The sequence below is a fragment of the Brassica oleracea genome, chromosome C9 (genome assembly GCF_000695525.1).
Source record: "Brassica oleracea var. oleracea cultivar TO1000 chromosome C9, BOL, whole genome shotgun sequence".
In the NCBI taxonomy this organism is placed as follows: Eukaryota; Viridiplantae; Streptophyta; class Magnoliopsida; order Brassicales; family Brassicaceae; genus Brassica; species Brassica oleracea.
In genome coordinates this window covers 40,428,390-40,444,711 of record NC_027756.1, presented here as the reverse complement: position 1 = coordinate 40,444,711, position 16,322 = coordinate 40,428,390, and the positions used below count along the sequence as shown (strand labels likewise).

The window sequence follows — 16,322 nt, the reverse complement described above, 5'->3', positions numbered from 1 at the left end:
TAACTCAGCGATTCAGATCAGAGAGTTCCATCATGAGATTGATCTGATTACCAGAAGTATTCCACTGAATCATCAGGAGCTCAATAGACTGATGAGTGAGCTGAACAAGGAATATCGGAATGAGGAGCTCTTCTAGCAATGAAAAGCCGAATTCTTTAGTTGGGAAACGGTGATCGAAATACCAGGATAGACGGGCTAATAACATGATCAAGAAGCTTATTGATGATCATGACAAAGAGTGGCTAGCAGAGAGACCTTGGTAGAGTGGCGAAGAGTATTTCAAGAAGTTTTTCACATCTGAAGATGTTAGTATTGTGCTGGAGGATCATGATGTGTGCTTTGAGGTTTACCCAAGTGTATCTCATTGATATCACTCAAATCACCCTAAGGAGTGATTTTACTCTCTCAAATAAGATGTTCAATTGTAGTACTTAGGGATCGAATCCACAAAAAGCTAGCGCACACAATAGACTATAGAAATCAAGATTAAGCTAGGCAAACAGTTTATAAAGCAGTAAATGAATGAAATCAAGGTGAACAAAGTAGTTATTCGATTGGTTGATTGAGGTTGTAAACAATTTGGAGAAATAGCTAGACCTAAGGATTTATCAATCAAGAGATTCAAAACTACAATTCAAGGATGCTAATGGTTTATAGATTCAATTCTAGAACTCGATTTTAATAAGTAAGCAATCCAGCTTTCGTATGCAATTGCTAATCAGATGTCTAAGTCCAGTCTGAGATGTTGCTTATTGACTTGGAGCGAGCGTCGATCGATCCTATGGCCTGAGCGTCGATCAATGCTTCCTCAGATAAGCATTAACGACCTAATCGATTAAGTTCAACTAGATTCCTAGACCAACTCTCGTATGCGCCTAGGTATCTAATCCAGCAGAGTTCGGGTTCCGTTAATTGATTGCACTTTCGTGCCTCTCAACTATCCTATGATTCTAGGTTCAAAGAATTAGTCACACTGTCGTGCTATTCTAACTATTCCAGATCCTAGTATTACAAATCACCCTGGTGTAGAGATATATAGATAATCTAGCAATCCTAATTTATTATCAGTTTGACATTAAGCTCATGAAATCCCTAAATCTAACAAGATGATTACTCAGACATAAAAGCAATAACACAAATCATAGTGTGAATAATATAATAAATAAGAAATCAATGATAAAACCAATGGAGTTCCAATCAATCTCTGAAGGAGAATTGATCTTCTCTCCAAACCTAAGATAATAGAAAGCTTGTTGCCGTCAACAATGGCTTTGAAATACATAAATAGGGTTTCTGGTCGTCCATGGGTATTTTGGTAACTTTATGTGGCTTATGGGCTTCAATCGGTCTTGAAATATGCTTGGCCCACGTTCTGGCATCACTGTCGATCGACACCAATGCTGTTTCATCGATCGACAGTCCTTCATCTACTCGACAGCTTCCTCTCGCGAAGCAGACTGACCACTATTCAGTAAAACATGCATAAATTCTGCTACAGGATTCTGATTGACCTCAGACCGGTGGCATTGAAAATCTAACTCAAATCTATATCTTGTGTCAAATATGAGCTCAGTCTAACAGTGGAAAATTCTCCATCCATAGCTAAACATCTGACGCGTCTGTGCAGCTCTGCACTCAAAAAGGCTCCAAAAGATACCAAAATCCCCATAACGTACCTGAACCTGTAAATATTCTAAGGAGGTGTTATTGGTTTATATATTTTGATTGATTTAGAAATCCATATAGTATTTATAAATCCAAGTAAAATATGCAAATACGGAGGTTTTTCCTCGGATTTGAGTCTTTGTATTTTTAACTAAAAAATCCAAACAAATCCATTAAAATCCATTATAAAATCAAATATATTAGTAAATCCGTACGATTGAATAACACTTGATTTGATACAGAATTTATGAATCATTAAATCAATAACACATGATTTTAATACAGATTTGAAAATCATAGAACCAATAACACTAGATTTAGTTCGAATTTTCAAATCCATTAAAATACAACAACCAATAACCCCTACTAAAAAGACTCCAAAACATAATAATTATATCTTAAAACACTTATATACCATGGCTGAAAGTGGGTAAAATCCATGGTATATCACTCATCAGCAAAACGAGATGCTTATGTCGCCGGTTACCCAAGATGAAGTGCATAGAGCAGTATTGGATATAAATCCTCATAAATGCCCTGGTCTAAATGGAATGAATGCATTCTTCTACCACCAGTTTTGGGAGTGTTGGTGAAGATACCAGTTTTGGGAGTGTTGGTGAAGATCTGTGGAGCATGGTTGACATTCTCTTCAGAACTGCCGAGCTGGAAAATGAGATTAATAAGACCAATATCTGTCTTACTCCGAAGAAGCTGGGAGCAAATAGGATGCAGGAGTTTCGGCCGATTAGTCTTAGTAATGTTGCCTATAAAATTGTTGCAAAATTTTTGGCAGAGAGACTTAAGAAAGTTCTTCCTCAGCTCATTTCTGAAACAAATGCTGCATTTTTCCATGACCGAATCATCCATGGAAATATCTTAATTGCTCACGAGATGCTCCATGCTCTCAAATCCGAGAATAAATGCTCTAAAGAGTTCATAGCCATTAAAACAGGCATATCAAAATCATTTGATAGGGTGGGATAGAGTTTCTTGGAGTGAGCGCTCAGAGTTCTTGGATCTACAGATAAGTGGATCAAATTAATTATGAAATGTGTCTTTACTGTCTCTTATCAAATTCTGATCAACGGCCATGCTTATGGAAACATTATACCCTCTCGTGGTATCCGACAGGGGGACCCTTTGACCCCATATCTGTTCATTATTTTCACTGAAATGCTTGTGAGGATGCTGAAGAAGGCTGAAGTGGATAAAAACATTACTGGTCTGAAGGTTGCTAGAAAGGCCCCCTCAATCTCTCATCTTTTCTTTGCTGATGACAACATGTTCTACTGCAAAGAAAATGATGCAGAGATTCACCAGCTGATGGAAATTCTAAAGAAATACAACTTAGCTTCATGGCAAAGGATTAATTATCAAAAATTCAGTGTGTACTTTGGAAAGAAAATCCCACAACACAGAAGAGAAGCCATAAAACAGAAAACATAAATTGTCTAAGATGGTGGGAATGATATCTACTTAGGACTGCCATAATCTTTGGAGGATCAAAAGTATCCACACTCATTTATTTTAAAGAGAAGCTCCAACAAAAGGTTTATAGTTGGCAAAACATCTTCTTATCTCCCGCTGGCAAAGAAGTTCTGCTTAAAGCAGTTACAATGGCTCTATGTCATGTTTCTTTCTCCCCAAAACTATTTGTCAACAAACAGAGAAAATCTTAGATAACTTCTGGTGGAGAAACTCAAGGGAATCTAAAGCTGGAAGCATTTATGCAAGCTGAAAGATGTTGGAGGGCTTGGTTTCAAAGACCTTGAAGTCTTCAATCTAGCAATGCTTGGGAAACATGTCTAGAAAATGCTCACTAAGAAAGACTACCTGGTGGCGAGAGTTTTCAAAGCCATATACTTTCAGAAGACTAGCTACTATTTTAGACACCTCTTTGGGTTCCCGACTGTCTTATGCCTGAAAACGCCTTCATGCAGCCCAAAAACTAATTAAAGCGGGCGCCAGAGCGATTATAGGCAATGGATAAAACACTCTGATCTGGGAAGATTCTTGGCTTGGCGACAGACCGGCCATGCCACTCACCTCTCTAAACATGATTCCCCCTCAACATCAGTATCAATTATCACATGGTGTGAGAGTTAAAGACTTCACCGCCCCTGAAATTAGAGAGTGAAATTTTGATCTTTTATAAGAGACGCTAAACGAGGAGGACCAGAAAAGAATGGAAACAGTGAGGCCTGTAAGACTGGAATGTAGGGATGCATACTATTGGGACTACTCTAAGTCAGGGCACTACACGGTCAAATCAGCGTATTGGGTTGCCACCAACCTACTGAAAGAAGAAACTGATTTGAAGTTGTCCAACCGAGCTTAGACAGCTATTTTCAATTGGTATGGAAGGTAGACATTTGTCCTAAAATAAAGCACTCTATATGGAGATGCTCGAGTGATTGTCTATCTGTTGGAGCCACTATGAGATATATGCATCTAGCGAGGGATGGAGTATGCTCTCGATGTCAAGATAAGGATGAGACTTTGAACCATATTTTCTTCACATGTCCCTACGCCCGCCTTGTATGGGCTTTATCTCCGATTCTTGCTCAACCTAGTGGCGACTGAACTGAGTCTTTTTATGCAAATATCTATTGGATTCTATCATTGGCAGTATGTGAAAAGAAGGATGAAGTTTGGAGGAAAATAGGTCCTTGGATTTTGTGGAGATTGTGGAAGAGTAGAAATAGTTATATATTCAGAGGAGATGATCTTGATGGACTGAGATTGGATGTGGAGGAATGGAGAAAATGTGATGATTTGAAGGTTGAAACAACAAGTGCAGTCCCTGTAATAAGAGCCGCTGAAAATGGACTCCACCGCCGCAATCATGGCTCAAATATAATGTTGATGGGTCATGGGATTAAAAGAAATATCAATGCGGTGTAGGGTGGATTCTCAGAGATCTATGTGGAATTGTCATTTGGAGTGGAGCTATAGGACTCCATGTATTGAGAGAATAAAGCTGAAGCATTAAGATGGACAATTTTATCGATGGTAAAGCTTAACTACACAAATATCATTTTTGAATCAGATTGTAAAGAGCTGGTGCAAGCCTTCAGTGAAGGGAATAGAAGACCAAATATCAGTCTTATATAGAGGACTCTTTCCAATTGCTCAAGAAGATAGAAGTTCATCATGTGGTCTTTAAGTGTCGAGAGGGGAATATAGCTGCAGATAGACTTGCAAGGAAGGCTATCTCTTTAGAGAATAATGTTTCATTCTTGTTTTTTGTCATGCCTGATTGGATTAAATCTCATGTTGAAGTTGATAAACTATGTGTGTAAACATTTGGATTGAATGAATTTATGAATGTTGAGTAAAAAAAACCAATATTCATCTATCAGACAAATGTTTACTAACTTCATCTGTCCCTTTCCACAAATTTCAATGATCACACCAATCTATGACAGCAATACCATCGATAAAATTGCATTGTAACATTTTACACCCAATCATTTAAGTGCATGTTGATCTAAACTTTGACACACATCATTTACATTCTTTTTAACATAAAATTGATTTTGTTTAAAATGATCATTGGATTCTATTAATGCACCCTTGCTTTTTTTTTAAGGAAAACATTAAATTATATTAACCTTGAATCTAGTTTTGAAAAGAGTAAAAATGAATCATATGATAATACATCTTTAGTTTTTACTGTTGGATCATATTCTTCTAATTCCAATCAATATATTTTCATCTTTTATATATTAATTAAGAAGCATTACAACATTTTTTTGCAACCACATGTTATCACAATGATTCTTAGAATCCTTAGACAAATAAGTTGGTCTATCTAAATGTATCTAAAATATTAAAAGTATCTAACCATAAATTCATTATTAATTTTTTTCATTATTTCCTTAAATAAAATTACGGAATTGCCTAATGTATCTAAAGAATATATGAAAATTAATAATTTTAAATAATAAAGATTTGATAAAAAATTAGTGTATCTTCTATCATATTTGTTTAATTTTAAACTATTAAAAGAAATTAAGCAACCAAATTAACCATATAATAAAAAAAATAGATTTTTATGTATATATTATATTTTGAATTAAAAAAACAACTATAAATTCCTAAAGCTATTAAAAGTCTCACACTCAAAGTTTATGATCCATGGTTTAAATTTTTTATTATGACAAGATACAAATATTTACAAAATCATATAAGTAGAAAGTTTCATTTGATAAGTATTAAGATTAAAAGATACATATATATATATATATATATCATTGTAAATTAAACTATATACCATATAAAAATACATAAATATTTTAATTTCGAAATTTACTTTGGGAAAATATTTTTAATAAAATCTTTGAACAAATATTGACAACTTGATTTTTTAAATTATAAATTATTAAAACTATAATCTCACAATGAAAATTTTGTTATCAGTAATTTAAAGTTTTTTCTATAAAAGATACAAATGATAAAAAAAAAAACCATATGAGTAGAAAGTATCATTTAATAGATATTAATAATAACATATACTATATATATGTTAATATCATTTAAATTTAATTACATATCATATCAAATAGAAAAAAAATATTGTTTGGATTAATAAAAATTATTTATATGTTTGTACCTATTTAATTATATACGTAATAGTTACTGATTTTTAATTATTTAATTTATATTTATTATTTTGTAATTTGTAAAAATTGTATACATAAGTCCTTGGAAACCCCCTCCTTTGAACTGGGTGAAGTGTAACAGTGATGGTGCATGGTGCAAAGACAGAGATAGGATATGCAGGGATGAAGCCGGTGAGGTTCTGTGGGCAGAAGTTCGAGCTGTAATGAAGGTGAGATCAACAATTATAGCATAGGTAGAGAGGCCTTACAATGGGGAGCTGAGACTGGCGAATTTTGGCTTAAAAAATATCATCTTTGAAACTGACTCTCTATCCTTGGCCAAGATGATCAATGGAACAGAGGATGTGTGGCCAATTTTGCAGCCAATAGTTGAGGTGATGTGCCATTATTTGTTACAAATTGGAAGCTTCGAAGTGAGGTTTCATCCTAAAAGTGGAAATAAAGCAGTTGACAGAATAGTAAAGGAGTAGATCACTTTTAAGTCTACTATTACTAAGTTGTATTCTGTAGTGCCAATGTGGCTCAAGTATCAGGTCGGGTCTGATAAATCAGTGTATCAAAACAATAGTCGGTGAATGAAAGTATTTGATGAGAAAAAGAAAAAAAGACGGCTAAAAAACAAACTTGAAGCTAGAACGTGAAACGATGTCGTTTCCGTAAGACCAAAACCGTTCTCATCTCCACGACCCAAAAAAGAAAAGCATAACAAAGAATACAAACTGATTCGATTTGTCGGAAGAAACTAAAAAAAAGTTTAGCGATTGTAATCGTCTATTCGTTTGTCTTTTTGCACGAAAATCGAAGATTGGATGAAGCAAAGAGTGTTGTTATCCCAAACATGACAATCTCTGAAGAAATCCAGAGAGCGACATGCGCCTCGCCTTCCGGAGATCACCGCTTCGAGAAGCTTCGCGGCGTCCGATGGCGAATAAACCTCGGAATCTTGCCGTCTTCTCCTTCCTCCACCATCGATGAGCTTCGAAGAGTCACCGCCGATTCCAGAAGGAGGTTTTGACTTTCCCTAACATACATTCTCACCATCAAAGGTTCTGTCTTTAGGGTAAAGTTTTGATTTTTTTTTTTATACGTGTTGGCTTGTTAGATATGCTGCTTTGAGAAGGAGACTGTTGATTGATCCACATTTGCCCAAGAAAGGAATCAATCCTCCAGATCTAACCATTGATAACCCTTTATCACAAAATCCTGGTAACAACATTCAATAAAACATATACTTCCTCATTGAAATTACATACAGTTGCAGTTTTGTCTCTAATGTAGTAAAAGTATCTGTGTAGATAGTACTTGGGGAAGGTTCTTCCGTAACGCAGAGCTTGAGAAAACACTCGATCAAGATCTTTCACGCTTGTATCCGGAACATGGGAGTTACTTTCAATCCTCTGGGTGTCAAGGGATGCTAAGACGGATACTTCTCCTTTGGTGTTTAAAGCATCCAGAGATCGGTTACAGACAAGGTTAGTTTATATACTTCTACCCTATCGGGAGGAGGAACGCACTTAGTGTTATAAATTGGAGTGTATACAGATCCGAATTTACTAATGTCAGGGATAACTAACCAGATGATCTGTTATTAGACTAAGCTCAAGCCCAAATTGGCCAAGTAGCAACAACAGTGACAGGCGGTTTATGCCGTGCCTCAATTCTTTAACCACTAGGCTACCACTACTTAGTTAGTTTTAGATACTTTTGGTTTCGATGGTTAAAGTTGATTTGGGGAACATGCTTTTGTTTTGGTGTTTGTAGGGATGCATGAACTATTGGCTCCTTTGCTATACGTTCTTCAAGTGGATGTCCAGTATCTAACGGAAGTTAGATCAAACTACGAAGACCAGTTCACCGATTTGTTCGATGAGCTAGCCTTCCAAGAACGTGATTCCGCAGCTTATGATTTCGATATAAAGAAAGTTTTAGATGATTCCATGGAAGAAGAGGAAGAAGAAGAAGGAGATGAAAACGGTCATGCAACCAAGAAGAAAAAACCGAAGCGTTTCGACGAGCTAGACACCGAGACGCAGACTGCTGTTCTGCTGAGCGATGCTTACGGAGCAGAAGGCGAATTAGGAATCGTCCTCTCTGAGAAGTTCTTGGAACACGACGCCTACTCTATGTTCGATGCTCTCATGTACGGTGGATCTTCTCTAGGATCTGTCTCCGTTGCGAACTTCTTTGTCTACTCAGCTCCGAGCGATTCCGTCACGGGCCTGCCTCCAGTGATAGAAGCTTCATCAGCATTGTATTACTTACTCTCTCTAGTCGACGCTTCTCTCCACAGCCATCTAGTCGAGCTCGGCGTTGAGCCGCAGTACTTTGCGCTACGCTGGCTACGTGTTTTGTTCGGGAGAGAGTTTCCTCTGAGCAATCTCTTAACCGTGTGGGATGAGATATTCTCAGCTGACAACTCCGAGGTAGAGAGAGTCTCTGCTGTTGAGGAGGATGATGATGTTGTTTCAGGGTTTGAGTTCAGGATCCTTAGCTCTCCACGTGGAGCTCTGGTGGCGGGGATGGCGGTTTCGATGATACTCTATCTGAGATCGTCTCTTCTAGCGACTGAGAACGCGACCTCTTCTCTCAAGAGGCTGCTGAACTTTCCGGAGGATATTGATTTGAGCAAAGTCATCGAGAAGGCGAAGTCGTTGCAGAGTTTAGCGTTGGAGATCAATGCTCGTCGTGATTTGCTCCCGAAAGGGTCGAGGAAGCCTATGAGAGGGCACAGCTTGTCTGTTGATTCGATCTCGCTTGGTGGTTCTTCCTCTTCTCCTGTGGGGAGAGTTCCTGAGAGCTACTGGGAAGAGAAGTGGAGAGTTATGAACAGCGCGGAGGAGGAAGAAAAAGCACGGAGGAAGAAAGCGTCGCAGAGACAGAACACGGTGAAGAAGAGCTGGTCGGAGAGAGTGAAGCTTAGGCTTTCGAGGACTGAGTCTGATCCATCAGATAGAAGCGGGAACAAGCCGCCTATTAGACGCAGTTTGCTTGATGATTTGTCCAAGCAGCTAGGGGACACAGATTCAGATATGGAACGGTCATCTACAGTTTCTGAATCACCAAGTGGGGAGTGTGAGGAGAATGGTTTAGATAAAGGCAAAAGTGAGGACCACGTGGAGTTGCCACTTCCGGTTCCTGAGAACGAGTCTGAGGGGAAGTCAGTGGTGAACATCTTCAGGGATAGGAATATTCTTTCGGGTAAGTTCCAGAGGCTATGGAGGCTAGGTAGAAGTTTGACGGGGGAGGAGACCTCGGAGAGGAAAGAAGCTAAAGCGGTAGAGCCTGAAGCTGAACCGAAAGAACCTGAAGCTGAACCAGTAGAACCTGAAGCTAAACTGATAAATCATGAAGAAGAAGAAGAAGAAAAGACCAATTCGGAATCAACTGTAGGTGATGGAGATACGTTAAAGAATACAGGACGTTCCATGCTTGAACATATTAAGGTAAACAGTTTTGAGTATTATAAACCAAGATTAAAACATGACTTGAGTCATTATATTGAATGTTTGTGTATATATTAGGTGTTAGAGTCGGTGTTGGAGCAAAGTTCACCGGAGAATATGGCTGAGAACCATAGAGTAACGGTTGAAGAAGCTCTGAGAGAACTTCGTAGACTTGGAACTATGTTGTTGTCAGAGCAAATGTAAAGTTTATTACTACTCGGTTTCGTAATTTAATTTTGTAATCTGAAAATTCATTTTGTATCTGTGTGTGTCTGTGTGTGTGGAGGAGAGAGAGAAGACAGAGTAAGTGTATTTGTATATACGAGAATTTTTGAAGAGGGTTTTGATTGTTTCTTTAGCAGTGTGATAGAATTAGAGGTCTAGGTTTCTTCTAGCACAAGGAACCTGCGTTTCTTTGGACTTTTTGTTTAACCCTAACGGGTTTTCAACGGTTTGTGTTGACCAGAGCAGAGTGCATTTAATAACAACTTCCCTCCATTTTTGTTCTTGACCGTTGATCCTTTAGGGTCTTTTGTTTTTTTTTTTTCCATCTGAATGTCAATTCCATTAACCAATAGCCATTACCATCCTTACAACAAAAACCATCAATAAAGAAGAGGCAAACCAACCACAACAAGATCACATGCTACTACTACACAGAACATTCACATTCACATTCAAAAGAAAAGCCAAAAGCTACATAGGATTGCCAACGGTCTTCTTTGTTTTTTTGGTCAAAGCCAACGGTCTTCTTTAATCACGCTTTTTGCTATCATGAAAGCTCCAAGGTTTGCTTTTCTGATTTGATGTTCAGTCTCCAATTACGGTCAGTTAGTTTTTGATTTTCTACAGAAATAAATAGATTTTAAAACTCCAAATTCGGATATATATATATATATAATCGTCTTGTATGGTTTCTATTTTCTGAACATTAAAAAACACGAATAGAGGGGGAAAATACAAATATTAGGCTGAAATAAATAATTAAATTAAGGAAGAAAAAGAAGAAAAATTCCAACAATATATAACGTCTTATGCTAGAAAATAGTTAAAGAATAATAATAAGCTCAGTTAAATCGAAGTTAAAAGACAAGTTATTGAGAAGACCTTTCCTAAAGGAGCATATGATTGTTGTGTTGCTGCTGAGTAGAAGATGAAGGAGGAGCTGGGAGAGCAAGGAAAGTATCACCAAAAGGGTTAGCAGAAGCGGAAGATGAAGGATATGATGAGAAGTGCTGATGATAAGGTGAATAGTTGTTGTTGTTATATGGATTTTGATTATTATTCATCATCATCATTTGCTGCTGTTGCATTGCCATTTGAACATTGGTTGGTGGAGCCATGTTACTAGACATTGCGAAAGGATCTTGTTGCATCCCAAACGGGTTCGGGTTCGATGAGTGTGGTTCTCCGTGTGTAGCCGTGGCTCCAAATCCGTAGCCTGCATTGGTTAATTGGATCTGTCTTCTTGCTGTATCGTCTTCGTAGAGACTGTCTAGTAGAAGATTGTCAAATCCTCCGCCCTATAAATAGTGACACCATGTGAGTTAGAAATATAAATTTATCTTTAGTTACGGGCCGGTTCTGTGGACAATCGGATTGCCCCAAATTTTAATAAGCATTATACATGGATCACATGTCCGTGTTGAACTTTTTAATTACGATTAAAGTAAAAATGTTTATGGCCTCCTATATAAATCTCAGATCCAAAATAGAAATTTCGAATGAGAAACTTACGAGTTTTGTTGCTACTGTGGGACGAGGATTGTTGTTATTGTTGTTGTTTTGTGGTGTGACTAATGCAAGCTCCCAACCACTTCCGCCAGCTTCTATCAAGCTTAGACTATTAGATGGGCCTGAAGTTTCATGTCCTGCACATAAAATGTTTTTATCAATTCTGATCTCTTCCTACATTTAGTAATGTGTTAGTTTTTCTGTCTCTACCAGGTGGATAAATGGCAAGAGCCAATGCGTTTCTTTCTTCAATCTCTGCAGCTTGTGGGTTTATTTCATTTAGACCCTGTACAAATGCAAAGAAAAGGCTCAATGAGTTTTGAGGTTTGGTTTTACAAATGTGTAGTGTGATATTGAAGAAGAATCACCAGTAAGTCATCAGTGTCTATCAACGGTGAAGGTTTAACTTCTTCCTGTTCTTTCTCCTCTATAGGTTCTTCTTCCTCTTCTTCGATAAGCGGCTGATCAGTTTCTGTGTTTTGGTTTTCATCTTCTGCAGGTTCTTCAGGTTGTTCTTCTTCTTGTGGTTCTGGTTCCTCCTCTTTTTCCTCATACTCCTGTTAATACAAGAATACCAAAATGTCAAACTATATGGAGATTGTTCAAATGAATTGAGAATATGATGAGATGAAATTCATGTTTTACAAGTTTTTTCTGTACAGAACCACTCTGAGGCGCTTCTTTGATGTACTCTTCCATTGTTGCAAGAAACGATGGAGGAGGCTGTAACCAGTTTTTTTAGGCAAGTCAGAAGTGAAACACACATCAGTATACAAAAAGCTAAGAACCAACCTGTCTTAAGGTAGGGAACTGAAAGTTCCTAGCGAGCTCTAGCCCCTTGCAGTAATCATAAAACTCAGCCAAATTCTCAGCCTATGCAAATAAAAACATCAAGAGCAAAGCTTAATTAACGCCTATGAAAACAATCTTAAAACATTCCAGAAAAGGGTGTTGCTTCACCTGTTGACCAGCCCGTTTGTATATGTTCAGAGCTTTAACTGCATCATGTCTTGTCATCTCAAAGAACTAAAGTGACACATAGAAATAAATATTCAAAATATTCTTTGAATATAAAGCAAACAGAGAACCAAAAATCAGAAAATGAAACTTCATTTTTTAAAAGAAAAGCAAACCATGTCAACAAGGTTAATGATTCCATCGTTGATGGCACAATAGATTTTGAAGCTTTCTTTAAGCACCAAAGCAATAGCATACTGGATTAGATAGTTGCTATAAGCTGCTCCTTCAGGCTGCAAAACTGAAAACAAATAAGGAAGAAAATCTTCTCCAGTGCATGAACAAAAGTGTAAAAACATGATGACTTTACTTGACATCCAATAAGCCGGTAAAGAAGCTGTTGTAACGCAGGTAACTGTTCTAACAGATCTTCACCAGACAACATCCTTGTCCTATGTGTCTACACGATAATTAAAACACAATTATTACTTTCTTTCTGGTAAAATATTTTGTAATAAATGTTTTGACTGTGTTCTTGATGATGAGAAGCAATTAATAGACAGACCTTGGAAGCTGCACCTGCACCTTTTGGCAAACGCTCTGCCTCTATGTCATACTTCAAAACACGGTAACATTCAAGCCGCTCTTCAAGAAAGAGCGCGTATGTTCTAACCCATGCAGAGCAATCCCAAGCTGCATCAAAGAGTATAGGTCAAGTTTCCAAAGTGGTAGAAACACCAAAAAAAAATGAAAAAAATTACCAAGAGGACTTGTATCGTCTTTGAAGTTAGAGATTCTGAGAATATGTCGTCTGTGTGAGTAATTAAGAAGCTCTTCTCTAAATGTAGGATCACCTTCTCTTAATGTTCTGTGAATTACTATTAACACCTTCATTGCTACCTGTACATGTACACGTGTGTGTGTTTGTCAAACCATAAACGCAATTTTACATTCTTTGTCGGTGAAAGTGAAAACTTACGACCCAGGTGCGAGTTTTGGACAATCTCTTTGACAATGCATGAATGCAGTAAGCAACATCTGCTCGTGGTTGTATTGCAGATGTCGCCGAGAATATTTCTGCATAAATATATAACCACGTACGTCGTTAAAATTCTCCGACGATGTCACGGCTTTTGAGAAAAAGCAAAGGAAACTTACTACGAACATGACGTTCTTTCGGAGGAGATTCAACATGATTCGTTGCCTTGACGATCGCAATATCTAAATCCTATACATGTATAACACGATCGAAAAATCAAGAAACATGAATCGATCATATATAACCAAAACATTGCCAAAAGAAATGGTGATGCATTCAAATCTGACCTTGAATTCGCTGTTGACCTTAGCGAGACCTACGGTGGTGGAATCCTTGAGCGCTCCATAGGCTTTTCGTAGGCTCGTGAACGTTCCCATCGAGCGAAGACGGTTTTCGAGAAACAGAGAGGATGATGAGATATGTTTTGTTTTTGGTTCAATGGCTCTCTCTCTCTCTTTCTCTCTCTCTCTCTCTGTATGTAACAATAAACGGAAACACGATAACAGACTTTCTTCTTTGTCTCCCCTCAAAACGTGCGTAACAGAATACTAATGATCTGGATCATTTCCTTTTTTTTCAATAATCATTTATATATTAATAGATTCTTCTTCTGTGAGTATTTATTTAAACCAATAGCTCGTCCATATTATCGCTCACAAAATCAAATTACTCGTTTATCCATTTCATATGCTGTATATGTTTTAGACTTTGCAAACCTTTTTTTTGACAACAACTAAATGTATCTTTAATCATGTTGTATGACTAAGAATTCAATTCATAAATACTTTTCTATTAAGAAATTTAGATTTCGAACTCTAGGAAAAAAAATTATTAATAATTATACACATTATTACAATTTCGAATGGTATAATGGTCAAATTTCCTGGATTTTCACAAGATGGTTTATGTGGTGGTGAAAAAAAATAGAATTATTAATAATTATTGATCTAAGTATCACAAGTAAAATAGTTGGTTGTAAAATTGTCAAAATAATAAAATATTAATTGTTTGTCATGTTATCCAGAAGATAAATCCGACGTTAGTGGTCGAGTGGTGTGAGGCAGCTCGCAATGGTCCTAAGGGCTGCGAGTTTGAACCTCCCCTTCAGATATACCCTTACGCCGGGCCACCCGGGCCCACTCTGCTACTTCTGGGGTGGAAATGACATGGCTGCTGCGGACCTCGAGAGATGTCTGGGTTCCGGTCTGGCACTTCGGTTGACAAAAAAAAAAATGTTATCCAGAAGATAAACACCCGTTACTAGCCAACAAACTCGCGCGCGAACCATCCAAAATATACTAAAATAACATTGGTGATAGAGTAATGGTGGGTGACGTGTGTCTGTGAATTAGTTTTATTTCTGTCAAGTCCCCTTACAATAATTCTTTAACAATTAATTTCTACGTGAATCTTACTAATGAAATGTTCCAGATCATTAGAAAATCAATTACCCTACATTATTTGAGATTCTAAGGGGGCCATCTATATAATAATCTTGGTGGTCTTTAAACCAATTGGTTTATCAAATATACTGTAAGGGGACATCCTACAATCTTACTTAAACCAATTGGTTTATAAGAGACACTCGAGGTTATCGGATTCTAAGACCCTCGTTTCCTTGCTTACTTCTCATGGCAAGTGTATCAAGCTCTAAGGTTTACTTCACGATATTTGTATCCTATATATGTAATTCCTTTGAGAATATCTCTTTTAGTTTTGTTCTCCGTTTGGGTAACTCTGAGGTTGATTCCTTAGCTAAAGCAGTTCTCTTTTGTTTGTTAAACTCCCCTTTGTTGGCCATGTGAGACTCAATGCTCTATTAATGAAGGTTCAATCAAAAAAGAATATCTCGTTCTACAAAAGTTCTCGTGTTATATTATGCTTCGCATACAAATTTTTTTTTTTTTTGAAAAAAAAAGGTTAAACCCGGGTCTATTAAAGACACAGACCTAACCCCCGGGTGGGAGGTGCAACCCACGGATGGATCCTCTCCCAGGTATTCAAATGGACCGTAAGCATGAGCCCATATCCACGTGGCCACATGTGGAGCTAATAATTTCGCACTAGAGGGGAGTCGATCCCTGGCCTAGACCAACATGGCAACTCCTCCTCTAGTGGAAACCACTAGACCACCACGATGCGGTTATAGTGTAAGGTTATTGAATAGCCAATTTAGCTAGAGAAACTTTTTATGTAATATCTTATGTAATCGAACTGCTGAAAACAATTTTTTTTATCAAACTGTTTGTTCATGCCAAATGTTTCCGCTTTCAGGTTTGATTATATTTTGGATTATAGATTGGTTGATTTTGTTCTCTTATCCATCTTGGATTAAGTCTACCGTCTATCAATAACGTGTAATAATTTTGTCATAATATTTTTTTACCTTTTACTTAGAATCGGTTAAGTTAATTATAAGGATGGACGTCTCTAATCGAAAGTTCATATTCTTCTCTACAGAAATTGACATCATTTCCATTAATTTTGTGAAAACTTATAGTGACTATTTTTAGTGATGTCTAAATGTAATATTCACTTCTAATACATAATCGTTCGTTTGTTTCAAAATTAAAATTTTGTCACTTGCGTAGATGAAGGGTCACGAAAAACACACGCATATTGTTATGGATCAAACCATAACAAGTAACAATGTGCTCTGCGTTTGTAACCATCGATTGCCTTTACTAAAAACACATAAAGCATGTGCTTGAGAATATTTTTGACAAAAACACCAATAGATCTATTGGTATTTATTTTTATTTCAACCTACTCCATTACAGTATTTAGTTTTAGTCCCTGTTCTAAAAATCGGCCGCCTAGCCGTCTAGGCGGCCGTCTAGGCGGCCGTCTAGGCGGCCG

The 16,322-nt window shown here is 37.3% G+C and overlaps 2 protein-coding genes across 2 annotated transcripts; one reads left to right on the top strand and one right to left on the bottom strand.

Annotated features, from left to right (window-relative positions):
- Positions 1 to 6,985: 6,985 nt before the first annotated feature.
- Positions 6,986 to 10,086, top strand: LOC106319155 (TBC1 domain family member 5 homolog B). The gene is made up of 5 exons (XM_013757401.1): positions 6,986 to 7,298; positions 7,393 to 7,496; positions 7,586 to 7,762; positions 8,052 to 9,733; positions 9,812 to 10,086. Exons 1-5 carry the CDS (start codon positions 7,129 to 7,131, stop codon positions 9,935 to 9,937), a joined length of 2,259 nt encoding a protein of 752 aa, XP_013612855.1. The 5' UTR covers positions 6,986 to 7,128; the 3' UTR covers positions 9,938 to 10,086.
- A 622-nt stretch (positions 10,087 to 10,708) lies between these two features.
- LOC106316788 (putative clathrin assembly protein At5g57200) lies at positions 10,709 to 13,918 on the bottom strand. The gene is made up of 14 exons (XM_013754658.1): positions 13,751 to 13,918; positions 13,583 to 13,652; positions 13,404 to 13,501; positions 13,186 to 13,324; positions 12,990 to 13,117; positions 12,795 to 12,884; positions 12,601 to 12,717; positions 12,428 to 12,493; positions 12,260 to 12,340; positions 12,113 to 12,190; positions 11,836 to 12,024; positions 11,678 to 11,753; positions 11,471 to 11,604; positions 10,709 to 11,256 (listed from the first exon to the last, which is right to left on the bottom strand). Exons 1-14 carry the CDS (start codon positions 13,838 to 13,840, stop codon positions 10,846 to 10,848), a joined length of 1,767 nt encoding a protein of 588 aa, XP_013610112.1. The 5' UTR covers positions 13,841 to 13,918; the 3' UTR covers positions 10,709 to 10,845.
- Positions 13,919 to 16,322: the final 2,404 nt, after the last annotated feature.

Coding starts and splice junctions, on each gene's coding strand:
- LOC106319155 (XM_013757401.1), top strand. CDS start 7,129: ATGACAATCTCTGAAGAAATCCAGAGAGCGACATGCGCCTCGCCTTCC. Junction 7,763..8,051: donor AGAGATCGGTTACAGACAAG/GTTAGTTTATAT, acceptor TGGTGTTTGTAG/GGATGCATGAACTATTGGCT. Junction 9,734..9,811: donor CCATGCTTGAACATATTAAG/GTAAACAGTTTT, acceptor TGTATATATTAG/GTGTTAGAGTCGGTGTTGGA.
- LOC106316788 (XM_013754658.1), bottom strand. CDS start 13,840: ATGGGAACGTTCACGAGCCTACGAAAAGCCTATGGAGCGCTCAAGGAT. Junction 13,502..13,582: donor GAAAGAACGTCATGTTCGTA/GTAAGTTTCCTT, acceptor ATATTTATGCAG/AAATATTCTCGGCGACATCT. Junction 11,754..11,835: donor TAGACACTGATGACTTACTG/GTGATTCTTCTT, acceptor GCATTTGTACAG/GGTCTAAATGAAATAAACCC.